The sequence below is a fragment of the Puma concolor genome, chromosome F2 (genome assembly GCF_028749965.1).
Source record: "Puma concolor isolate L17-30 chromosome F2, mPumCon1.1.hap2, whole genome shotgun sequence".
Lineage (NCBI taxonomy): Eukaryota > Metazoa > Chordata > Mammalia > Carnivora > Felidae > Puma > Puma concolor.
In genome coordinates, this window is record NC_141684.1 from 83,155,161 (window position 1) to 83,180,666 (window position 25,506).

At 37.9% G+C, this 25,506-nt stretch overlaps 1 protein-coding gene across 2 annotated transcripts in view; it reads left to right on the top strand.

The window, feature by feature from the left end:
* Positions 1-25,506, top strand: part of PRKDC (protein kinase, DNA-activated, catalytic subunit) — a 209,019-nt gene that overhangs the window by 193 nt on the left and 183,320 nt on the right. For both annotated transcript variants that reach the window (XM_086694932.1, XM_086694933.1), the window contains exons 2-18: positions 1,453-1,529; positions 1,622-1,714; positions 3,616-3,690; positions 4,439-4,547; positions 5,104-5,216; positions 5,306-5,405; positions 12,092-12,147; positions 12,228-12,258; positions 12,754-12,911; positions 17,477-17,623; positions 19,183-19,347; positions 19,792-19,960; positions 20,300-20,349; positions 20,980-21,105; positions 22,655-22,807; positions 24,291-24,406; positions 24,970-25,129. In XM_086694932.1, coding sequence (XP_086551058.1) covers positions 1,453-1,529; positions 1,622-1,714; positions 3,616-3,690; positions 4,439-4,547; positions 5,104-5,216; positions 5,306-5,405; positions 12,092-12,147; positions 12,228-12,258; positions 12,754-12,911; positions 17,477-17,623; positions 19,183-19,347; positions 19,792-19,960; positions 20,300-20,349; positions 20,980-21,105; positions 22,655-22,807; positions 24,291-24,406; positions 24,970-25,129 — 1,898 coding nt within the window. The remainder of the gene's footprint in view (positions 1-1,452; positions 1,530-1,621; positions 1,715-3,615; positions 3,691-4,438; positions 4,548-5,103; positions 5,217-5,305; positions 5,406-12,091; positions 12,148-12,227; positions 12,259-12,753; positions 12,912-17,476; positions 17,624-19,182; positions 19,348-19,791; positions 19,961-20,299; positions 20,350-20,979; positions 21,106-22,654; positions 22,808-24,290; positions 24,407-24,969; positions 25,130-25,506) is intronic.

Consider the following 25,506-nt stretch of genomic DNA (forward strand, 5'->3'; position numbering starts at 1 on the left):
CTGTCCCGGCCGTGCCGAGGGGGGCGCAGACGCGCGTGCGCGTTTGGGGTTGCTGGAGCCCGACAGCCTAGCGTTTCTCCCGCCGTGGGTGCATATAGCGGTATTTTGAAGTCCAGCCTTTTGATTCTGGATTGTCGGAATTTCTGTGGAAATTTTTGTGGAAAAAAAGTGACTTGTCATGCGGCTTTTTTTTTTGTTAGGAAAGATGTTTTAAAAGTAAAGTTGGTGAAAATGCCTTAAGTTTAGCAATCCTTACTATGCAAAGTGGGCAGAGAGAACCAAAGGAAAGTATTTTCCTTCACCTTAAACGCACCTAAACCCTCCAGTACCTTTCTCATACCCTCAGGTTTGAAACCTCAGAAGGAAGGTTCCTACTTTTGAGAAGCATTGCAGAAATGTAACCGAAAAGTCACATCTTTGTGAGCAATCTCTGAGTGAGAACTTTTTGTTCCTTTGTAGTAAAAGTGCTTCTTTTCAGCACTTTAAAAATATATCATTGCTTGAAAACTTACGATGCTATCTAATACCTATCTATTGCCAAGGGTGTATTATCAGCGTGAAAGTAAATTTTAAAAACTAACCTGTAAATGTTTTCTAGTCTCAGCGTTTCTAAGTTAGAATTCCTTTTTCATTCCTTTAGTTAACTTGTTGATAAAGCCGTTCCAAGTTTATTCTGAATATTTAGTATGTGTTCTTTTACGTGAGAGACTATAGGGGAGTGTATTAGTTTTCTCTTGTTGCGGTAACAAATACTACAAGCTTAGTGGTTTAGGTTTGTTAATCTTACAATTCTGTAGTTGGAAGCCTAACATGGGTTCACCAAATTAAAACCCAGGCATCAGGCAGGGTCATGTGGAATTCATTTCCTTTTTCATTCAGGTTAGCACAATTCTGTTCTTGCAATTGCAGGGCTAAGGTCCCTTTTTCCTTCCTGATGTTCCCTGCTTGTAGAAACCACCCACATTTCTTGGATCATGGCTTCCATCTTCAAAGCCAGCAACCATGGGTCCAGGAACCCCTGTGCTTGAAATCTCTCTTCTCTCCTGCCCCCCTCTTTCCAACACTCTTCTTTCTCTCTCCTCCACTGTTAAGGGCCCGTGTGATAATATTGGGCCCACGGATAATCCAGGATAATTTCCCCTCTTTAAAGTCAGCGATGAGCAACTTTAATTCCATTTGCAACCTTAATTTCCTTTGGCCATGTAAAGTTAGCGTATTCACAGGTGTGACGTTGGGATTAGGGCTCAAGTATCTTTGGAGCCATTATTCTGCCTGTGTCATCTCAATGGAATATCATCTAGAATTTCCTGTTTTCTTTATTTAAATACAGCATCCTTAAGTTAGTGTTTAATTGTTTATAAGGCTGAATTGAGAAATATGCAACCCATTTAGGGTGGGTTTATGGAGTGCTTTTTGGCAACTCTCTTACCTTACTTGTTTTTTTTTGTCCAGCATTACAGACTTCCTTAGTTTTTTCCAAAGATTTCGGTTTGCTTGTATTTGTTCGGAAATCACTTAGCATTGATGAAGTAAGTTGAAGATCTTTATTTTCCTTTTCGTGTGTATTCCTAAATGTTGGAGTGACTCTTCTTCTTACCCATATTTACTATATTTTTTACAGTTTCGTGATTGTAGAGAAGAAGTCCTAAAATTTTTATGTGTTTTCTTAGAAAAAATTGGCCAGAAGATCACACCTTATTCTCTTGATATTAAGGTAAGGAGAAAAAACATATGTCAATATTGATTGTAATTTATGGTGTAAGTTGAACTTGAGTTTGTATTTTATTCTTGTCTTTCTCATCGAGGAGTTTACTTATTGTGCATGATTGTGTTAGAAATGAAGCGGGTTATTCTTTTTAGATTTAATAAGCTAAGACCCTAATCAAAAACTACTTTGATTTGTGGCATATAAGGTAAATAATGTCTTTTATAAAAAGTCATACATAATAAATTTGGTTTTTTGAATTGTGGGTAGATTTCAAAACACTTTAAAAAACAATTTTAAAGAATTCTCCCTCTGGGTAAGATTCATATTTCATGTAGTTCGTGTGTTCCCTTTGGCCATAGTCTGAAAAGTTTGCCTTTTGCCTCCGATTTTCTTCCAACCTGCCTTCCTCAGGTTTCCTAGTGATTTACTATGGAGCTAGTAATCATAAATTAAGTTGTTAATTTTCTTTCTCAGACTTGTTTGCACTTTCAACAAGTGCCAAGGTAAGTTGTTTTTAGTTGGTCCTGAATTGCCTTTAGTTCTTGGATATTCTAAGATTTGAAGTATTCAATCTGGAGGTAATTTATAAGAAGTTATTTTATTAATTATAGTTGAGTCTAATATATAAAGTAATCATCAGTCTTTTTTTTTTTTTTTAATAGGTTTTAATTTTATTCTCTTTGGATTTCTAGTCTTGCTGGTTTAGAATCCTAACACAGTTGACCCATGAACCTGGGGGCTTCCGGGCATTGACCCCTCCCCCATCCTCCTGCATGCAGTTGAAAATCCATGTGTTTGACTTTTGACTCCCCCAAAACTTAACTACCGCTAGCTAGCGTACTGTTGACTGGAAGCTTTACTGATAAACATAAATAGTTGATTAACACAAATTGTGTATGTTATATTCTTATAATTGAGTAATAAAGAGAAAAAATATTACTGAAAAAATTATAAGAGAAAATACATTTACAGTACTATACTCTATCAAAGAAAATCTGGGTATAAATGGACCTACACACTACACAGTTCAAGCCTGTGTTGTTTAAGAGTCACTGTGTTTTAAAAAAATTACCTCAGTATAGGAATAACCAACGTTTGTAGTGTGCTTCATAGTTTACAGAGTTCTTTAATGTACAGTTTGTCTTACTTAATTTTACCAAAACTCTATGAGGTAGGTATTTTTAATCACTCTAGCTTACAAATGAGACTTAGAAGTTGAGAAACTCACCCAAAACTTGGAGCCAGATGGCCTCTGTCCAGAGTGCCTGCTGGTTTTGTGAGACTGAGCTGTCCTCCTATGGAGTCCCAACCATTCTTCTCTGGATTGCTTTAGTTACCTTTTAAAATTTTTCATGCTTGCTTTCTTGACATATGACAAGTGCAATGGGAGGTGTGCAAGAAAGTGTAACTTTTTTTTTGTTTTTGATCTTGCTGAGATGTTCATTTACTTTGTGTTTTTGTGATTGTTGACATCATTACCATTGCATACTGCATAAATACCTTCAGTAATTAAAAAAATTTTTTTAAATATTTTTATTTATTTTTGAGACAGAGACAGAGCATGAGCAGGGGAGGGGCAGAGAGAGAGGGAGACACAGAATCTGAAGCAGGCTCCAGGCTCTGAGCCATCAGCACAGAACCCGACACGGGGCTCGAACTCACAGACTGTGAGATCATGACCTGAGCTGAAGTCGGATGCTTAACCGACTGAGCCACCCAGGCGCCCTCTTCAGTAATTTTTAGTCTATATGTTTATATACTCTAATATATTTTAAATAACTGAATGCTAAATTATAGTATGTCATGTTGGTATTGCTCCTCTCAGAAGTGTAGTTTTAGCTCTTGGGAGGTTTTCTAAGAAATAGAATCTTATTGATGACTTTGGTATGTCTCTTTTTAACACCTAGAATACTTGTACCAGTGTTTACACAAAAGATAAAGCTGCTAAATGTAGAATCCCAGCCCTGGATCTTCTCATTAAGGTAATTTTATTATTTCTAGGTATGTATGTTTTGTATTATACATATAACTTAAAAAGCAGAAAATTAGAGTTTTAAATTGTGTTTGGGTGAGAGATGTTGGAGGCTAGGCTTTGGTCACATTGATGTATGGACAAGATTTTCCAACTGTCACCTGGTAATTCCTTGGCCTTTTGCTCTCAGACTCTTCTGGAAAGTAGTGGAAGGACTGGGTTGTGAGGGGAATTAAGAGGACAAGTAAGCAAGGAATTTACTGCTCCTCTGTTAACTCTCATCACCCTGCCTCTTAAAACTTAATGTTACAAAAAGTTGCTGGAATTTGCATCATTTGTCGTTCTGAGTTCTTTCCTAAACCTTACCTTGAAAATGGGTCTATACGTTGTATTTAAGTGCTTCTTGGGGCTTACTCTCACCTGTTTCTCTCTCAGATGCATCTCTTGTTTTGCATCTCTATTTGAGAATTTGGGTCTTGTTAGTCCTTCCCTTAAGTGCCCTTAGAACCTTATGGTTCTAACCATAGTATTGGTTTCTTGGGAAGGTAAAATAAAGTCTACACCCTCTTCCCCTTGGTAATCCTTGTGTTCTTCTACCACCCACCTCTTAAATAATCAGGCTACATAGGTGTCTTGAGAGGCCAAGGAAGTCCCCTAGAGGCACGTGACTTTGGAGCTTTGTTGTGTAGAAACAGTGCAGTACAGGAAGCTTTGTCATTATTTTCCTGTTTAGACAATGCTGGTTTGTATCATTTTAGTTACTTCGGACTTTAAGAAGTTCGAGACTCATGGATGAATTTGGAATTGGAGAGTTATTTAGCAAATTCTATGGAGAACTTGCATCAAAAACAAAAATACAGGATACAGGTGAGGTGCATTTAAATGTTATTTTTAAGTATTTTGACAAATTGATGTTAAAAAAATCAGTGTAAAAACTAGGATTTCTCAACGAAAGCACTTATATGTTTCACAGGTGAATCCTTTTTGTTGAAAACAAACCCAAATGAAAGCAAACAAACATGTGAAGTCTTCTGCTTATAAAAGTTTAATCTTTACAAAATGATTTCTTAAGTAGATTCCACAATTCCACACCCGATATTGGGCTTGAACTCATGACCCTGAGGTTAAGAGTCACACCTCAGTCAGACCCTGAGGTTAAGAGTCATGTATTGACTGAGCCAGCTAGGCACTCCATGAAATAATTTCTTTAAAATAGAAAACTCACAACACGTGTCAAATGTGACTTATAATAGTAGCTTGGCATAAAATTATCAGGGAAGGTTCTAGTACATAAAACTATATTTTTATGTCTTATTATAAAATTACTTTTGAACTAAACGTCTTCTTTTGTTATTCATACATTTTTGTTTAATTTATGTAAATGTAATTTTAGGTCTTCATTTATCTAAAATTTATTTTTTAGTTTTAGAAAAAATATATGAGCTCCTAGGAGTATTAGGGGAAGTTCATCCTAGTGAGATGATAAATAATTCGGAAAACCTGTTCCGGGCTTTTCTGGGTGAACTTAAGACCCAGGTATGACAAACTTTATGCTATTCTGATTCCATAGATTTGATTGTGTTTTTCTCTTTTAATGGTATCTTTTTTTAAAACTCTCCTTCTAGATGACATCAGCACTAAGAGAGCCCAAACTGCCTGTTCTGGCAGGGTGTCTGAAGGGATTGTCTTCACTCATGTGTAACTTTACCAAATCCATGGAGGAAGGTATTGATTGACTTCACTTGATTTTCTTCCTTAGTTCAAAAACTATAATTCTAAAATGGATTGCATGTTTCGTTTTTGGAACCTTTAAACCAATTGTGGATTCACATGCAGTTTGGAGAAATAATACAGAGAAGTTCCATTTGTTCCTTACCCACTTTCTACTTTTGTAACTAGTGATGACCTCTTCTATAACTAGTACAAATAAACACAACCAGGATATTGACATTGATAAATCTACCAACCTTATTCACATTTCACTAGTTTTAGGTGCACACCTTTGCATGTGTGTATTTCATTCTAGGCAGTTTTATCATGTATACATTTGTGTATGCACCACCACAGGCAAGGTACTGAACAGGCTCACCATAAGGAGTCTTTCTGCTACCTTTTCATAGCCATAGCTACCTCTCTTCCCCACCTCCACCCCAAAACCACTACTTTTTGACTATTGTGATTAATGCTGCCGGAAAATGGGCATGCCAATATCTGTTGGAGTCCCTGCTTTCATTTTTTTTGGAATTTCTGGATCATATTGTAATTCTATGTTTAATTTTTTGTCATACGGTTTTCCACAGCAGCTGCAACTGTTTTGTATTCCCACCAGCAATGCATAAGGGTTCCAGTTACTCCTTATCTTTGCCAGTACTTGATATTTTCTGTTTTTTTTTTTTTTTTTAATTTTTTTTTTTCAACGTTTATTTATTTTTGGGACAGAGAGAGACAGAGCATGAACGGGGGAGGGGCAGAGAGAGAGGGAGACACAGAATCGGAAACAGGCTCCAGGCTGTGAGCCATCAGCCCAGAGCCTGATGCGGGGCTCGAACTCACGGACCGCGAGATCGTGACCTGGCTGAAGCCGGACGCTTAACCGACTGCGCCACCCAGGCACCCCAGATGTTTTCTGTTTTTGATAATAGCCTTCAAAATGTGAAGCAGTAGCATTGTGGTTTTCATTTGCATTTCCCTTATGACTGGCAATGTTGAATGGCTTTTCATGTGCTTCTTGGCTATTTATATATTTTCTTTGAAGAGATGTGCATTTAAGTTCTCTGCCTGTTTTTTAGTTGGGTTGTTTGACTTTTTGTTGTTGAATTGTTGAAGTTCTTTATGTATATGTATCAAGTCCTTACCAAATACATGATTTGCACGTATTTTCTCCCATCTTATGGGTTGCCCTGTGTCCTTTGATGTGTAAAAGTTTTTTATTTTGATGAAGTCCAGTTTATCTGTTTTTAATTTTGTTGCTTGTGCTTTTATCATGTCCATGAAATTGCCATATTCACTGTTGAATTGTTTTTGTGCCTTCATAAAAAGTCCTTGGGCACATATGTGCGAGTCTGTTCTATTGGTCTATGTATGTATCCTTCTGCCAAAACCACGCTGTCGTTCGTTCATTCATTCATTCATTCATTCAGAGCCTGGCATAGGGGTGAGGGGCAGCAAGACAGGAGAGAGAGAAAATCCCAAGCAGGCTCTGTGCTGTCAGTGCAGAGCCTGACGTAGGGCTGCATCTCACAAACCATAAGATCAAGACCTGGGCCGAAAGTTTGGACTCTCACCCAACTGAGCCACCGAGGTGCCCCCATGCTGTCTTTTTGACTGTGACTCTATAGTAAGCCTTAATGTAAAGTCTTCCCATTTTATTTTTCTTTTTCAAAATCATTTTAGTATTTTAAGTGCTGTGCTTTTCCATGTAAATTCTGGAATAAGTGTGTGGATTGGATTTGCTTGGATTTTGATGGTCATTGCATTCAATCTGTATATTAATCTGGAGAGAATTGACATCTTTGCTATGTTGAATTTTCCAATCCATGAACATAATTTCTCTCTCCATTTATTTTAGGTCTTTGATTTCTTCCATCAGCATTTTGTAATTCTTGGGATGCAGATACTTCCTTATCAATTTTAAAGTCTGTTTAATATATTTTTCTTTATAGCTATCGATAATGTTTCCTTGTAGTATCAACATGAAAGGTTTGGAGGGTAATCTATCTTGGATAGCATTATATGCACTACGAAATTCATTTCTTTTTTTTTTTTTTTCAACGTTTATTTATTTTTGGGACAGAGAGAGACAGAGCATGAACGGGGGAGGGAGAGAGAGGGAGACACAGAATCGGAAACAGGCTCCAGGCTCTGAGCCATCAGCCCAGAGCCTGACGCGGGGCTCGAACTCACGGACCGCGAGATCGTGACCTGGCTGAAGTTGGACGCTTAACCGACTGCGCCACACAGGCGCCCCGAAATTCATTTCTTTTTAAAAAGCAAATGAAACTTTTAACGCTAAGAACAATTACCAAATTCTTCTATCTCCTGTGCGTTGCTTTTATTAGGTTGGAACATGAAATTCTGGTTGTCTCCAATATTTTTATATTTCAGTATCTAATGAGTTTTGATCTACAAAAACAGCAATTTCATGTTTTAATGTAATATTTTTACTCACCCCTTTCTTGCTTCTTACCAGGGATGTTGTAGTAGCTCTATGATATTTCTCTTCCTTTATTTTCTCACTTTTCTGTCCCATATTCTGTTGCCAGCTTCCCATTCATCAGGTTCTTGCTCACAAGTCACCCATTTGAAGCCCTTATGATGCCCCTGAGATGAGTCACTTTCTCTGGCTTCTATATTCTCTATAGAATATTCCTCTATGTTTTTCTATGTTCTCCTATTATAGCACTTCCTGTGAGGTATTTTTTAATTTTTTTTCAACGTTTATTCATCTTTGAGAGATGGAGAGAGACAGGCATGAGTGGGGCCGGGGCAGAGAGAGAGAGGGGGACACAGAATCTGAAGCAGATGCCAGGCTCTGAGCTGTCAGCACAGAGCCTGATGCGGGGCTGGAACCCACGGACTGCAAGATCATGCCCTAAGCCACCCAGGTGCCCCTTATGAGGTATTTTTAATTTATCAGGTTATATGTTTGTTTTTGCCACTTGATACTGGCGGGTAATGTTGCTGAATTGTCTTTGTACTTGATTGGTATATTGATTGATATTCAGTGAACACATGCAGGTTAAGAAAAATAACAGTGCTTATTGCTCATTTACCATATGTTAGAATAGTTGCAAGGAAAATTCCGGTAATAACTCTCTAAGATAGACAGTCATATTCTGTTTTCTAAATTAGGAAGCTAGAACTGAGACAGGTTGCTCGCCCAGAGTAACACAACTGATGCAATAACAGAGTAATGGCTCCCAAAGATGTCCTCATTCTGAACCCCTGAAGCCTCTAGAAAGGAGGCTGACACCCTGATTTTATCTCAGTGAGACCCGTTTCAGAATTCTCATCTCCAGAACTGTACAGTAACCAATTTGTATTTTTAAAGCCACTCTGTGATAGTTAGTTGCAGCAGCAATAGAGTATATAACCAATAAGTGGCAAAACTGTGATTTAAGCCTTGGTCTGAGGCTGTAATTTATAGTTTTTCTGTCATGCCATGATCATGTGACTTCAAGCACTAAATGCTAATACTAATGTTTTCATTAGTACGTGTTTCCTGGGTGCCTTCTATCTAAAGAGTAATGAATTAGATGTGTTGGATGTAGTGATCAGAATTACCAGGTTCCTTCCATCATTAGCTCAGTCAAGTAGAGGAAACAGACCTTAAACAGCTGAAAAAGCTATTACAGATTTCAGGGTTTAATCATGCAAACAGGTTGGGTACAGTGAATAGGAATATCAGAGTGTGGAGAGGGTGGAAGATGTACCCAGCTTGCTGGTTCTTTCTGAGGAGACAACCAGAAGCTAAGGCCTAAGGCCAAGCTAAACTGTGGCAAGGAGCCAGCTGGGAAAGAGCTCAAAAGAGCATTCCAGGCAGAGGGACCAGCAGGTAACCAGGCCTCCAGTCTGGCCAGCGCACAGTGGTCAGAGGGGTTCAAGAGAGTTGGCGTGTCTGTAGCTCGGTGGCACACAAAGAGTGCCTGGAGGAAAGATGGCACAGGACGTAAGGTCAGTGGATGAGGCCTCCTGAGCTGGAATTTCACTCCAGATGGAAGGGGAAGCCATGTTTTTTCTCTAGTGAATAGGTATGAGCTAGTTGGTGTTTTAGAAAGGTCTACTTGACTGCTGCCATTGTATGTGAGATTTGTTTTAGTGTAGGATTAACAGACTTTGCTCTTGAGTGTCGCTGCAGTGGTGACTAAGCTGGGCGGGATGGGAGAGGATGGGTTTCAGGCAAAAATCTGGCTTGTTTGGGACATGTGTGACATGTTATGGCACATCTCAGATGTTAAGTGTGCAGTTGTAAGACTGAATCTTGTAGGAGAAATTAGACATCGATATATAAATTTGGAAGTCTTCAGCTTAGAGGTAATATGTGAGGCTGTGAGTGTGGGCCAGATCACCTAGGGAGTGGGTGCAGGTCACAGATGTAAGGTGCTTTGCCCTGGGAGGAGTCTGAATGCTAAGAGCTGCAGAGTGGACCCAGCTCAACAAGGGCAGCTTCAGTTGAGTGTCAGGACAGGCCAGACAGAGCAGTGTCAGGGTTAATAGGGTAAAGACAAGGTTGGAATGGAAGGGAGGAAGTGGAGGCTCTCTGCAGAAAACCCTTTAGCGAAATCTTAACAACAGAGACCAAAGAAATGTGGTACAGCTGATGGGAGACATGGTGGTAAGAGAGGGTTTTTAGAAATAGATGCCAGAGTTTATACGCTTACATTCTAGCAGAAAAGGGAGAAACAACACGTATTCATCAACACATGAATGGATAAACAAATGTGGCATATGCACACAACAGAATATCAGTCAGCCTTTAAAAAAAGGAAATTGGGGCTCCTGGGTGGCTCAGTTGGCTGAGTGTCTGACTTCGGCTCAGGTCACGATCTCACGGGTTGTGGGTTTGAGCCCCGCGTCGGGCTCTGTGCTGACAGCTCAGAGCCTGGAGCCTACTTCGGATTCTGTGTCTCCCTCTCTTTCTGCCCCTCCTCCACTCTCACTCTGTCTTTCAAAAATAATTAAATGTATAAAAAAATTAAAAAAAAGAAATACTATCCCATACTACAGCATGTGAACTTGACATTACATTAGGTGAGGTAAGCCAGTCACAAAGGTATAAATACTGTATGAGGTAGCAGGGACAGGGACGTTCATAAAGTAGAATTGAGGTTACCCGGGGCTGGGGGGCAGGGGAGTCCGTCTCTAACAGGTACATCCTTTCTGTAGGGGATGATGAAAACATTTTGGGTGTAGATAATGGTGGTGAGTACACAACAATGTGAATGTATTTGATGCCCCTGAATGGTACACTTACACATAGTTAACATGGTAAGTACTGTTACATATATTTGACTACAACAAAAACATAAATACAAGAGCATGCTTGTAGAGGGAGTGGTCTGCCAGAAAGCAGAGATGGAGGGGCACTTGCGTGGCTCAGTCAGTTGAGTGTCCGACTCTTGATACCTGCTCAGGTCATGATCTCAACGGTTTGTGAGTTCGAGCCCCGAGTGGGAAACTGCGCTAACGGCGTGGAGCTTGCTTGGGATTCTGTGTCTCCCTCTCTCTCTGCCCTTCTTCTGTACTCAGTTGCTCCTTCTCAAAGTAAATAAATAAACTTAAAAAAAAAACAAAAGCAGAGGTGGACACAGGAGAGTGGACTGTGGGAGGCAGAGCCTGGAGGTGGTGTCCATTCCTGCTCCTTAGAACTTAGGCCCTTCCATCCCTGGGCCTCACTGTGTTCACCTGAGTCTATACATTCTACACCAACTGTGCGCTGACAAGTGCCTGGTATCTTGAATCTGCACATCTCTGTTTACACGGTTACTTTCTATTAGAATGACCTTTTTTACCATGAGTTTCCATTCTTTTAGGCCCAGCTCAAGTGCTGCCTTGTCTGTAAACCCTGTCTTGCATCCTCACACCCAGAAGAAATCTCTCCTTGTACTGAATTCCAAAGGAACTTTTAAAATATCTCTTTTCTGGCATTATCCTACAGATATGATGTTTCTGTCCTCTTAAACCCTCTCTGACCCCTTCTCCGTCTATTTTCTGTCACAGTTGGGCTCTGTTTTCAAATGTATCAGTCCTGTCCATCAAAGCAAACACTTTTTGAGTGTCTCTGGTTTGCAAGTCACTGTTACAAAGGCAGAGAACTTAGTGATGAGAAAAGCATGGTATCTGGACAGCTGCGGTGAATACTGGTGGGAGACAGTTAAATAATTGTGACGTCCATCAGGTCAGGATAAGAGCTTTGGGTTATACTTGGGCACCTGTTTTGTCGTCTCTTTTAGGTGATAAGTTTGCTAAGGTCAAAGATCATATTTTATTCATATTTGTAATGTATACAACGTGCTGAATGAATGCCTGGGAGTACTGGGAGGATGATCATGTGTGTGGCCTTATGTAATCCTCCATACAACTCTCAAAGAAGCTATACAGTGTCCCTTTTTATAGATAAGAAAACTGAGGCTCTGAGAGATTACCTAACAGAGCTTGTAAGTGATGAGTTGGAATTGAAACCCGTGTCGTGAGTCCACATTTTCTTCATATTTCACTGCAGTAATAACTGTTGCAGCCGTAGCTTACAGCTCACCAGCTGCAATGAATGATAGCAGACAGGATTCCTTAATTCAGGCTGCCTGAAACAAATTCAGGCTGTCTGAAACAAAGCTGTTGGTTGTAAAGTGTTTCCAGGTTTGTCAGATGATGCTGTTGGGATTTGTAACAGTCTTCTTTCTGTTTTTACCCAGACCCCCAGACTTCAAGGGAGATTTTTGATTTTACATTAAAGGCAATCCGTCCTCAGGTAGGATTAATATTACTCCAATTCTTCCATAACTGAGACTTGTGATTGTTAAACATTGATGGTAATTTTTTTTTTAATAGATTGATCTGAAGAGATATGCTGTACCCTTAGGTAAGATTGTGTAATTAATAACGTGGAATATTAGAGATTATTAAGTTAATGTCTTGAGTAAACTTTTGCTTAAACTGTGCGTGAAAGTAAGTATGTGATGTTTCACATGCGGTTACTTACAGGGAGGCTTTTGGTGACTTTTGTTTTTAGCACACAAACTCCAGTTAGATGGTCACACTTAGATTACATGATTTTAAAAAAAATTGCTTTAGAACACCTTTCAGAGGATCCAGATTGTTTGGTTCTGACTTTATCTAAATAAACCCTGATCCTACTTCTGAACTTTATTTGGGGGCGGGCGGGGGGGGGTCATTGGCCTGTTGATTCAAATGGACGTTGGCAGCATTAGAACTCTGATTAGGATCTGTAGGTTATTGTAAAGATAGTGGATCTTCATGAACAGTTTTAGTTTTGACATATACCTGAAGCTTTCTTAGTTTTTTTGTTCTGCCTTTGTTGTTCTTTTTTTAAATATAATGGTTTTTGCAATTGCAGCTGGCTTATGCTTGTTTACCCTGCATGCATCTCAGTTTAGCACCTGCCTCCTGGACAACTACATTTCTGTATTTGAAGTATTGTCAAAATGGTGTAGCCATACGAATGGAGAAATAAAAAAAGCTGCACATTCAGCTCTGGAATCTTTTCTGAAACAGGTATTCATTCAACTTTTGTTTAAAGATATTTTCTTCCATGCAAAAAATTAAATTCCAATCTTGTGCATGCACATTTGAAAAATGAAGACAGGTTATTTTTTAGCTCCTGTAGTATTTAAATAAAAAAGCCTGGTTATTAATCAGCTGCATGGGTGGCAGCAGGACTGAGAGATAGAAGATACCAGATCTGATCACAGCCTCAGAGCGAAGACTGGGAGGCCTAATGGACATAAAAGTGGCAAAGAGGAGGTGGAAGGAAGAAGGACTGGAAGGTCACGGATCCTCTGAGTCAGGTTGGGGTGAGAAAACATATTTCCTTAGAGGTGAGGGCCAGCTGTCAATGTTAAGATGTTTGTGTTGGTTTCACATTACTTCAAACAAGGAGAGTCCATTTGCCCTTATATATTTTCTGTCTAGATAGGATTGATTGTAGAATTGAGCCTGCAAATTTGGAAACATGTTGGCTAGGGAGAATGTGCTATGGCTCTCAGCATCCAGAGGTGTCTAGAAATACCTGCTGTTCAGGCCAGGTGTTACAGATTTAGACTGCTTGGGTGGGCTGTGATGGAAAACTCTGAAGATTCACCAAAAGTTTTCTTTGGAGCAATGTTGTAAATGGTAGTTAAATTTGCAAGCTAGTCCATGAAGACCTACCTGAAATGTGGCACAGACAGTATCCTGTTGTAGGGATATAATAGTCTGTTTACAGACACTCTGGTTGTTTCCATTTAGGGGTCCTTTTAAATAAAACAGTTAAGAACATTTGTGACCAAGTGTTTTTGTGGACATACGCTTTCACTTCTCTTGAGTGAAAACCTAGAAGCAAGATTGCTGGGTCGTGTGGGAGGTAGATATGAAACAGTAAGAAACTGCTAAACTCTTTTCAAACTGGTTGTGCCATTTTATATTCCCAGCAGCAATGCGTGGGAGTTCCTGTCAGCCCATATCCTAATCAACACAGGGTTTTGGTGGTCTTTTCAATTTTAGCACTTCTCATGGGTGTATGATATTGCCTTACTGTGGTTACAAATTTGAGTTTCTATGGTGACTGTTGATAATGATGTTCTTTTCCTGTAATTACTAGCCATTCTTTTTTTTTTAATTTTTAAATTTTTTTAATACACATCCAAGTTAGTTAGCATATAGTGCAACAATGATTTCAGGAGTAGATTCTTTAAGCCCCTTACCCATTTAGCCCATCTCCCCTCCTACAACCCCTCCAGCTACCCTCTGTTTGTTCTCTATATTTAAGGGTCTTTTATGTTTTGTCCCCCTCCCTGTTTTTATATTATTTTTGCTTCCTTTCTCTTCTGTTTGTCTGTTTTGTATCTTAAATTCCTCATATGAGTGAAGTCATTATGATATTTATCTTTCACTAATTTCACTTAGCATAATACCCTCTAGTTCCATCCACATAGTTGCAAATGGCAAGATTTCATTCTTTTTGATTGCCGGAAAAATGCTGGTATTATTTTGATAGGGATTGCAGCCATTCTTATATCTTATGAGATACTCAGATTATTTCGCTCATTTTAAAATTAGATTGTATGTCTTTTTATAAATGAGTTGTAAGAGTTCTCTACATCATTTGATACAAGTCCTTTTCTAAAAGTATTGCAAATAATTTCTGTGGCTTGGCTTTTCATTTTCTTAGCATCTTTGAAAGAGCAAATGTTTTAAAGTTTACATCCAGTTTACCAGTTTTCCAATTTTTTTATTAAAAAAATTATTTTTAATGTTTATTCATTTTTTTTTAGTGGGGGAGAGAGAGAGGCAGAGAGACAGAGATAGAGTGTGAGCAGGGGAGGGGTAGAGAGAGAAGGAGAAGTTGTTGAAGCAGGCTCCAGGCTCTGAGCTGTCAGCACAGAGCCTGATGCAGGGTTTGAACTCATGAACTGTTAGATCATGACCTGAGCCAAGTTGGGTGCTTGACCAACTGAGCCACCCAGGTGCCCCTACATTTTTTAATTTAAACATTACTTCTGAGGGAAAGAAATTTTTCAATAGCTTTATGTAAAGTTTTTATGAAAAACATTATAAGATAGTAGCATATAAGTATAAAAAAAATGTAGAAGGGTACAAACAACATTTAAAATATCCTGAAATCCTACCATTAAGAAAAAAATCACGATTTCAGTGGCACTGCTTCTAAACCTTCCCCTCCCTTTCTCTGTCCCTCACTCTCTCCTTCTCTTTCTTCTCCCTTAACCTTCTTTCATTCCCCTTCTTCCCAGGGGGAAGGTAGGGGGATAAAAGAAGAGAGATATCTTGACCAAAAGGAATATTCATAATTTCTGTGACCTTAAGGTTTTCTGCTATGTTGTGTGTGTTTCCCTGATAGCACAATGAAATCTACATGATTAACTTATAATGGCAACATAGTTGATATATATAATTGTATTTATGTTTAAGTTAGAGTTCCATTTATCCTCTACTGTTGGATAATTGTTTGCAACTTTTTGCTACTGTATCAGAAAATAATTGGATAATAATGTATAAAAAGGATGTTTGCTGAAAGCATAATAATAAATTAGAAAGTTTTAAAAAAATTTTTATTTAAATTCTAATTAGTTAATATATAGTGTAATGATGGTTTCAGGAGTAGAATTCAGTGATTCATCACTTATGTGTAACACCCAGTACTCATCATAAGTGACCTCCTTAACCCCTCCCCCATCCACCTCCCTCCGTCAACCCTCAGTTTGTTCTCTATGGTTGAGTCTCTTATGGTTTGTTTCCCTATTTTTTTAATCTTTTTTTTTTCCTTTCCCATATGTTCATAGGTTTTGTTTCTCAAATTGTCCACATGAGTGAAATCATATGCTATTTGTTTTTCTCACTTATTTTGCATAGCATAAGATACTCTAACTTCATCCACGGTGTTGCAAATGGCAAGGTTTCATTCTTTTTGATGACCGAGTAATATTCCACAGTATATATACCCCACATCTTCTTTATTCGTCAGTTGGTGGACATTTGGGCTTTTTCCATAGTTCGGCTATTGTTGATAGTGCTGCTGTAACCGTCGGGGTGCATGTACCCCTCTGAATCTGTATTTTTGTATCTTTTGGCCAATACCTGGTAGTGCAATTGCTGGATTGTAGGGTTCTATTTTTAACTTTTTGAAGAGCCTCCATACTGTTTTCCAGAATGGCTGTACCAGTTTTCATTCCCATCCATGGTGTAAGAGGTTTCCCCTTTCTCGACATCCTTGCTAACATCTGTTGTTTCCTGTGTTGTTAGCCATTCTGACAGGTGTGAGGTGGTATCTCATTGTGGTTTTGATTTGATTTGTATTTCCCTGATGATGAGTGATGTGGAGCATCTTTTCATGTATCTGTTAGCCATCTAGATGTCATTGGAAAAAAGTCTATGTCTTCCACCCATTTTTTACTGGATTGTTTGTTTTTTGGATGTTGAATTTGATAAGTTCTTCATAGATTTTGGATACTCGGCCTGTATCAGATATGCCAGTGGCAAATATCTTCTCCCATTCCATCGGCTGCCTTTTAGTTTTGTTGATTCTTTACGGTGCAGAAGCTTTTTATCTTGATGAAGTCTCAGTTCATTTTTGCTTTTGTAGAAGCAGTGTATAAATGTGAAAACATTAAAATATATTCATAAAGTGAAAAAGTATTTGTTTACTTCTTGACGGAACATGTTCTTTTTAAAAAAAAATTTTTTTTAATGTTTATTTTTGATAGAACATGAGTGGGGGGATGGGGCAGAGAGAAAGGGAGACACAGAATCGGAAGTAGGCTCCAGGCTCTGAGCTGTGCACATAGAGCCTGATCCAGGGCTTGAACTCCCACACCATGAGATCAGAGGAACATGTCCTTGATGTGCGTGAAGAAGGAAATTCTGAGGTAGTATATGTGATATCCCATTCTTCTAAAATAAACTGTTTTGTGTGGGATTGGGGTGTGTGTTGGTAGTTTGGCAATGGAAGTGTGGATACCTGTTTTCTGCTTCTGATAATTATCTAGATTCTCTCTGTTCTTGTCTTGGACAGTCTTTGTGTTGAAATTAGGAATGCTTTCTTGAATACCTGTGTTAGTTCTTGCATTTAGGTTACTGTCCCTTGGTAGATGGAGATCTACTTGCTTCTCAGAGTACTTTTTCCCCTTGCCTCACCCAATTCAAGCTTCAGTGTATAGCTTATTTTTTTGAAAGGTGAGTTACACATGTGTAACACAGTGTAACACACTGTGAGTTACACATGAGGTCTAACTAGGCCTCCTGCTACATTGGGAGACCTAAATGCAAAACCTTGTTTTTGTGCATATGGCTTTCTACATTTGCCTGATCATCTTCGGTCCCTTTCTGTAGGAACAATGTGTCCTGTATAATAAAGCCTTGTTTAAAGAGAGTGTCTTTTCTGAACTTGATGCAGACTAAGCAGATTAGAGCAGTAGTCCTTTGTCAGTAAAAGCAATTGTGTAGAATTACAACAACATATTGATAATATCTAGTTCAACAATCTACCCTTTTTACGTTTTTATAGATTCTTATTCTTTTGTTTTGCTGTTAAATATTCCTAAAAAGTAAATATTATGCCGTTGCAGATTTCTTTTATGGTGGCAAAAGATGCAGAAATGCATAAGGATAAACTGCAGTACTTTATGGAGCAATTCTATGGAATCATCAGGAACACGGATTCAAACAGCAAGGATTTATCCATTGCAATTCGTGGATATGGACTTTTTGCAGGAGTATGGCCCATTAATTTACTCTGATCTTTTTATTTTCATTTGAGTGTTTAAAGGAATATAATTTATTGTGTTTTTGAACAGCGTCTCACACTTGTGACAGTATTGTTACTTGCTTTGTTGTTAACTTGATTTTTCAGTGCCAACTATGTACTAGGATTTTGTGCACATATTACCTCAAATTCTCATAACTCTCCTATAAGCTTTTAGGAGTATCATTCCACTTTACAGATGAGGAAACAGACCCACAGGAATTAGGTAACTTGTCAAAGGACATAGTAATTGACAGAGCTATGATATAAATTGAAGTCATTTTTTCAGTTACGCTATGCTGCCTGTTATTTATGAAGTAAAATTTTAATTGCTGTTACACAGTGTTTTAGAAAGGTTCTTATGACAGGAGTGTATTTAAGAATATTGATGGTAACTATAGTTATTTCCCTCTTAGTGGATCTCTATGACTTCTACTTTATAGAGAAAACGGCTTGCTACCTCTCTTTCTACAGATCTGCCCAATCAGTGTCTTCTCTTTTTCAGGGAAGGAGAGTCCCTCTTCCCAGCTTTCTACTCTTACTACTCATTCCATTTCTGATAATTTCCTCACTTGCTTCCAAATCACCTTTCCTCCTCTTGCTTTGTTTAAATCTTCATTTCCATTTGTCTCTGTTGGGTCCTTTAAATATATTTAGGGCAGAAGAACCTGTATGTGAAGAGGCTCAGATGTAAATGAAAACAAGGAATTTTTTTTTTTTTTTTTTTTTTTTTTGAGAGAGTTTTGCATGCATGTACATGCGTGAGCAGGGCAGGGGAAGAGGGAGAAAGAGAGAGAATGTTAAGCAGGCTCTATGCCCAGTGCAGAGCCTGACTCAGGGCTCGATCCCACCACTGTGGGATCATGACCTGAGCCAAAATCGAGAGTTAGGTGCTCAATCCCGACTGAGCCACCCAGGCACGCCAAGAACATGGAATTTTCAACTTTATACACTGTGGTCTGACCAACTTCAACTTGTTCACTGTGGTTAGATACGTTCACAGTGTAGCTGGAGCGTGATAGTCAAGAATGAAGGGAGAGGGACTCCACAGAGATGAACTAGTCAGATCCTCAGGGAAGCTAGATTAGGTCTGAAGTCCAAAGAGGCCTTTGAAAAATCTGAAGCTCGATAGTAGCATTATCAGACTTGTGAGTGACACAGGTGGCTCCAGATGTAGTGTGCAGCACGGTGTAGTAGTGAATTCCAGCTTTGTGTTTACTTCTCAGTCTCCCCTTCTAGGTGGCCAGCCTCACGGTGCAGAGACCACATCTTACTGGTCTTTGGTAGCTGCCATCTAAGCAATATCTAGGATAGTCGACAATCAGTAGATGTTTTGTGTATAAATAAATATTTAGAGTGACAGATTATTTTTAAAAGCATCTTTATGAGATATATTTTATAACTGTGTTTCATCTCCATTAAAAAGTTTGTTGATATTCAGTTTATAATCACATGGTTTAACATGATACTTTAAATCTTATTATTTTGACATTGACGAGATTGATAGACTTTTGTTTACCTTTCTGAAAGCCTTGCAAGGTTATAAATGCAAAAGATGTTGACTTCATGTATGTAGAGCTCATTCAGCGGTGCAAACAGCTGTTCCTCACCCAGACAGACACTGTTGATGACCACATTTACCACATGCCAAGTTTCCTCCAGTCTGTTGGAAGTGTTTTGCTTTACCTTGATACAGTAAGTGAAATTAATTAAACTGAGCACTATTTTAATTAGTTAATCTCAGTTCTTCAGATAATTCGATGGTGTCATAGGAATTGTATGCATTCAGTATAGGCACTGTTGTGATCAAGACATTTTTAATTAGTATTTTGTGTTAATTACTGTCATGAAGCTTGACTTCTTGTTATCCAAAGCAGGAAAATTTGTTATTTGTTCCATTTTTATAAAAAGATTAAGATTGCTGCTTGGGGTAGTTTGCACCGTAAGTATCAGACAGTTTTACTCTTGATTTTTTTAGGCAGTCACAGTGTTAAGCTTATTAGTAGATTAGGTATAAACCAGGTTTTTCATTTATCTAACATGTGTCTACTTGAGTTGTAATTATTTTAGATATTTATATCATTCCTATATTTATTTATTTCCTTCTCTAACTTTTAGTTTGCTTTCCATTTCTGCTAGGTTCCTGAGGTGTATACTCCAGTTCTGGAACATCTCATTGTGGCACAGATAGACAGTTTCCCACAATATAGTCCGAAAATGCAGTCAGTGTGTTGTAAAGCCATAGTAAAAGTTTTCCTAGCCTTGGTGGGGAAAGGACCAGTTCTCTGGAATTGCATCAGTACTGTGGGTGAGTTTGGAACTCACCCTTGTTTTTATGATGATGAATGATGAATACCTAGCATGTTGTTTGATGTAGATATCTTTTGTATCTTTTGATGCCTGTTGGGGAACTAATGTTTTGGTGGATCAAAATCTCCTTTTTCATCCTTTTTTTTTGAATCTTTTTTTTCTCCCTTTTGCTCCTGAATCTTAATGGTCTAAAATTTTACACTGCGGATATTAATAGACTTGAGAGGGAAAATTGAGAGGTGTGGTTATGTTTAGTAAAATAGTGGCTGTCATTTTCACTGAGTGGGTGTACTTTTTGATGTTTCCTTCATTTTTGTTTTCATTTTGTTTTTTTCAGTGCATCAGGGTTTAATCAGAATATGTTCTAAGCCTGTGATCCTTCAAAAGGTAAAGTCTGAATCTAATGTTTTGAAAATTAGTCTTTTGTCACTGAAAGTTAGAAGTGATGCTGGGATTTTTAGTCTGTAAATATACAAAAATGGCCTTTTTAGTTATCAGCCATGCCTTGCATTGTGAAAAGTGTAGGACATAATGCCTCTATAGTTTTTCAGGTGAATAAATTCATAAGTTATGGGACATCCTTAAATGTAACTTTACTGTCATGTACACATTTTTACAAGAAGGGGGTGGCTTCTCTTGAAACTCTGAGACAGAATGCTTAGGCGTATCATGGGAGACATATCTTAATTGCTTGAAGTTGTAGGAAATAGGAGGAGGTGGGAGATGGACCTGAGTAGGAAAATGAGACAAATGACCCCTCGCAGATTCCTTGGGCATTGTTTTGAGATATTTTTTAATTCATCACTATTTTAGTCCCAGTTAGAAAAATCATGATTTTTTTTTTTTTTTAGCTTGCTTTCTTATTATGCTTTCATGCTATACTATCTTTCTCAATCAAATTAGTATCTGACTAGTGAATGTTTTAGCTTAGGCAGTTCTGAAAATCAGAACATTCTGGCAGCCATGCTTATTTTGTGAATCCACCAGTAAATATTGGTTTGTTGTCTTCCTGCCCAGGGTGCTGAATCTGAATCTGAAGACTATCGTGCATCAGGGGAAGTTAGAACTGGCAAATGGAAAGTGCCCACGTATAAAGATTATTTGGATCTTTTTAGAAGTCTCCTGAGTTGTGACCAGATGATGGTAAAAATGACTCATTTAAAACCATGAAAGTATTCTAATTCTTCTTTATTAGTCTCCATACTTTTACCCTTAAGACTTGCTAATTTCAGAATTATGTTTTACTAACTATTCAGTTGTTTTATTGCTAAAGTACTTCATGTAATAAAAAATTAAAGTGGTATCAGGAACAAAATCATAGAACTCATATAAACTTAATAATTGCCATAGCTGAGTCCTTATTTCATCTGTGAGTAGCCAGTGTAGTATGTTTGATGCTAAATTATTTTTCCTGACAGATCAGCCTCTCAGGTAGCAAAAGTGTAACAGTATTATCACCATGGAAGAGCTATTCTCTTTTTATTTGTTAAAGATGAAGATTTAAAAAAAAGATGAAGAGAAATGTCACTGACTCAGTAGTGTGAAGGCAATTGGTATATGGTTTTTTACGTCATTTATGATTAGAATAATGCCTCTTGCTTAATGTTTCTGATAGATGTTTCTCTAATGTCTCCTTTAAGCCAGGTTCTGGCCACCATTTCAGCATAGACTTTGACAAAGCATTATACCCTAGGAAAAACAATTTGTGTCCATAGATAATTTCTGTTCTCCTATCTTAGGAGTTTTTAGTTGTTTTCTTACTGAAGTAAAATAGTATAGCAGTGTTAGTACTTTTACCTACGATATTTCTTTTTTATATATGATGTTCTTTTATATACAATGTTCTTTTTTATATATGATGTTTTGTGGTTAAGTTCCATAGAATATTTGCCTGAGTAAAGGCAGAGTCATTGGCCTATTTTTTGGAATAGTAGAATAGTTTCACTTAAAAAAAATGTTTACTTATTTATTTTGAGAGAGAGAGAGAGAGAGAGAGAGCAAGCAGGGAAGAGGCAAAGAGATGGAGAGAGAGAGAGAATTCCCAAGCAGCCTTTGTCTGCCAGTGCAGAGCTGACATGGGGCTTGAACCAATGAATTGTGAGATCGTGACCTGAGCCGAGACCAAGAGTTGGATGCTCAACCAACTGAGCCACCCAGGTGCACCAGAATAGTTTCACTTTTAAAGAAATGATAAATTGTATTTTTAAGTCCATTCTGAGGATAGGTGTGCATTTATCCACGTGTATGTATGCTTGTATGTGTGTATATACAGATATGTTTGTAAGCATGCTTATTTACACACATATATATAAATGTACATACATGTGTATTTGTACAAACGTGTATGTAATATATGTGTGTGTGTATATATACCTAAGTGTTTTTACACACATGCATTAGGTGGGATAAATGCTTTGATGAGGATTGGCCTAAATCTTCTCATTTGCCACTTTGTACTTAGTAAGTATCTGTTACATGTATGGGTTAAGTCCTATCTGACTGAAATGATACTGTCCTAATAATTTAGGAAAGTGTCTACATTTTGCAGCTGAAAACTTCCAGGTAAATCTCCAGTTTACACAGAAGTTGCTATAATATCTGAATATGCAAGTACACATGTGCTTTGTAATTTAATATGGATACTGCTACCTTTTTGCATAAAATTTTGAAGCTTATTTTCTTTATTTTAAAGGATTTTCTTTTAGCAGATGAAGTATTTCTCTTTGTGAATTCCTCCCTTCAAAGTCTGAATCGTTTGCTATATGATGAATTTGTCAAATCAGTTTTGAAGATTATTGAGAAACTGGATCTTACACTAGAAAAACAGAATGTTGGGGGACATGAGGTTAGAAGTTTTTGTCAGTAATAATTTTGCATCATTTTTATAGCAGCTCTTTGTATGTAAACATCCAGGGGAAAATAGCACATTTGTAGAATATTGTAGGAAATTGATTTCTGCAGCATTCATGTGTGTCATTGATGCTTTGCTAACTGAATAGCTCAGTGTGTAGAAAATGTTATCTCTAGATTGTTCAAAAAGTAATTTATATGTTTAATATTTCAAAACCATTTATTTTAAAAAAATTGTTTCCTAGGCTTGTTACTCATTTCTTAGCAATAGTAAAGAGTCAGATCTTACTTTGTGTAGGGGTGACTTACTATAGTAGGATAGGGAAACCTGGGATTCTTCTTGTTTATAGCTAAGGAAACGCTGAACTCTGGGTTCAAGGTTAAATGTGTTCTTGAGAGATAGTAGAATATAGGCAATAGGGAGAAAAGGAAAATACACCCTCCCTTTTTCCTGTACTCAGATTTCCTGGCCTGTGTGAAAAATAAGTCATGGTTTAAGGTTGCCAGCTAGAAGCCACTGTGCTCTTATCTGAGGGTGTGTTTTAGGAAAGCACGATGGGAATGACACTAGTGTCAAAGGACTTGAGTTCCAGTGGAAAATACTAATTTGCTTTTCAGCCCAGGGATTTTTTTCTGCGACTAGATTCTGCTCGTTAGTGCATACGTACTTGCACTGTAATACCATGAAGTTAGACAAAAGATAGTGGAGTGATTATGCAGAGGATAGATAAAGGAAGCAGTAACTGTATTGCATTTGCATTGTTCTGTTTTTTATGCTGGTTGATGGGAACAGCAGTATTTTTCATGCTTTGCGTGTGTCTAAAATAATTTCATTGAAAAACTTGCCAACAGGGACTTCTAGAACTATGTCCTCCCAACAAACCTGCTTTTTAGGACTTGCATCTTTGTCACTTTTGTTGTCTTCAGTGGCTTCCCTTGTACTTCCTTTCTCTTCTTGTTTTCTCTCTTCTGTTTCCTGCCCTTTTTACTTCACCTCCAGCAGGGCAGTGGTCACCTCTGCGACCATTTCCCATGTAAACCTAGAATTCACCCTAATCCTCCTTTATAGCTTCCAGTGTGTATTTCTGACTGCTTGTTTTACATTTCCACCTGAGTTTGATGACACATAGTCTGTTCATAGTGAGTTGCTGTTACTTAATACTTTTAATGATTCCTGTTTCTCAGTTTGAAACCTCAAAGTCCTTATGGACACGTTCTAATGTTCTGAACTTGTACCTCTGTCAAGGCATCATTGCTAGTTCCTTCAAGAAGGTATAGCCCTCCCTCTTCATATTTTTGTATTCGTACTATTCTTTTATCACTTCACTTTGTCACTTCCTTTGTCTTTTTCTTTAATGTTTTTGAGCTTTGTCATCTTTATTAAATTGTAAACTTTATTAAATTGTATTACTTGTAATTGAGGACCCATATATGCCTTTCTCACTTTGATAAAGTCTTTGGATACATCTACTTTCAAGGATGAAAACGAAGCTACTGGTGTTTGGGTGATCCCGACCTCTGATCCAGCTGCTAACTTGCATCCTGCTAAACCCAAAGATTTTTCAGCTTTCATTAACCTGGTGGAAATTTGCAGGTATTTAAAAACATTCTAATTATTTAACGGTGGAAATCACCAGCTATTGGCTGTAATATAGGAAAAACACTTCTATGGATGTATGAGATGAAAAAGTAAAAGACTTAAAATCTAAAATTGCTTATATGAATCTTTATATCTAAATGTACCAGCTTAGAATTATCGTCGTTTTCTGTTTAAAAGATCCTCAGGTAGGGAGGGGTGTCTGGGTGGCTCAGTCAGTTAAGTATCTGACATTTGATTTCGGCTCGGGTCATGATCTCATGGTTCCTGGGATCAAGCCCCATGCTGGGCTGTGCACTAAAAGCGTGGAGCCTGCTTGGGATTCTCTCTCCCTCTCTTGCTGCCCCTACTCTGTGCTTGCTTGTGCACATGCTCTCTCTCTGTCTCTCTCAAAATAAATAAATAAACTTAAAAAAAGATATCCTTGGGAAAAGAGGAACATGAAAATGTTTACATAATGGAATCATATACCTTTTTGATTATATCCCTTATAATTTTGAAGCAGAATAAAAATATTATGATAAAAACTTCTACATTAAGCTTTTAATTTGTTTTTACAGAGAGATTCTTCCTGAGAAACATGTAGAATTTTTTGAGCCATGGGTATATTCATTTGCATATGAATTAATTTTGCAGTCTACACGGTTGCCTCTCATCAGTGGTTTTTACAAATTGCTTTCTGTTGCTGTGAGAAATGCCAAGAAAATAAAATATTTTAAGGTGAGTGTTTTTTTTGTGCGGAAATGAATATTCCTGCGTTTTTTAGGTTGCACGAGTGTGTATAAGTGCATTATAAAATCGTATAGTATATTGCAGTTTTAAAGTCTCATTTTCTGTGCTTTTAAAAATAGTGTGAGTGGCAATTGGATGACACTGTAAAAAAAGTTAATGGTATTTTCTGCTCTGCTTTACAAGCATCTGGCTGATAAGGTTAGATTACCAGAGGTTCCCAAAGTGTGGTCCTAGGACCAGCAGCATCAGCATTACCTGAGAAATCTGTGCCCTCTCCAGACTTAGCTAATCAGAAACTCTGGGCAAGGCCGCACAGTCTGTGCTAGTAGACCACCCAGGTGATCTGGTGGCTAGTGACATTTGAG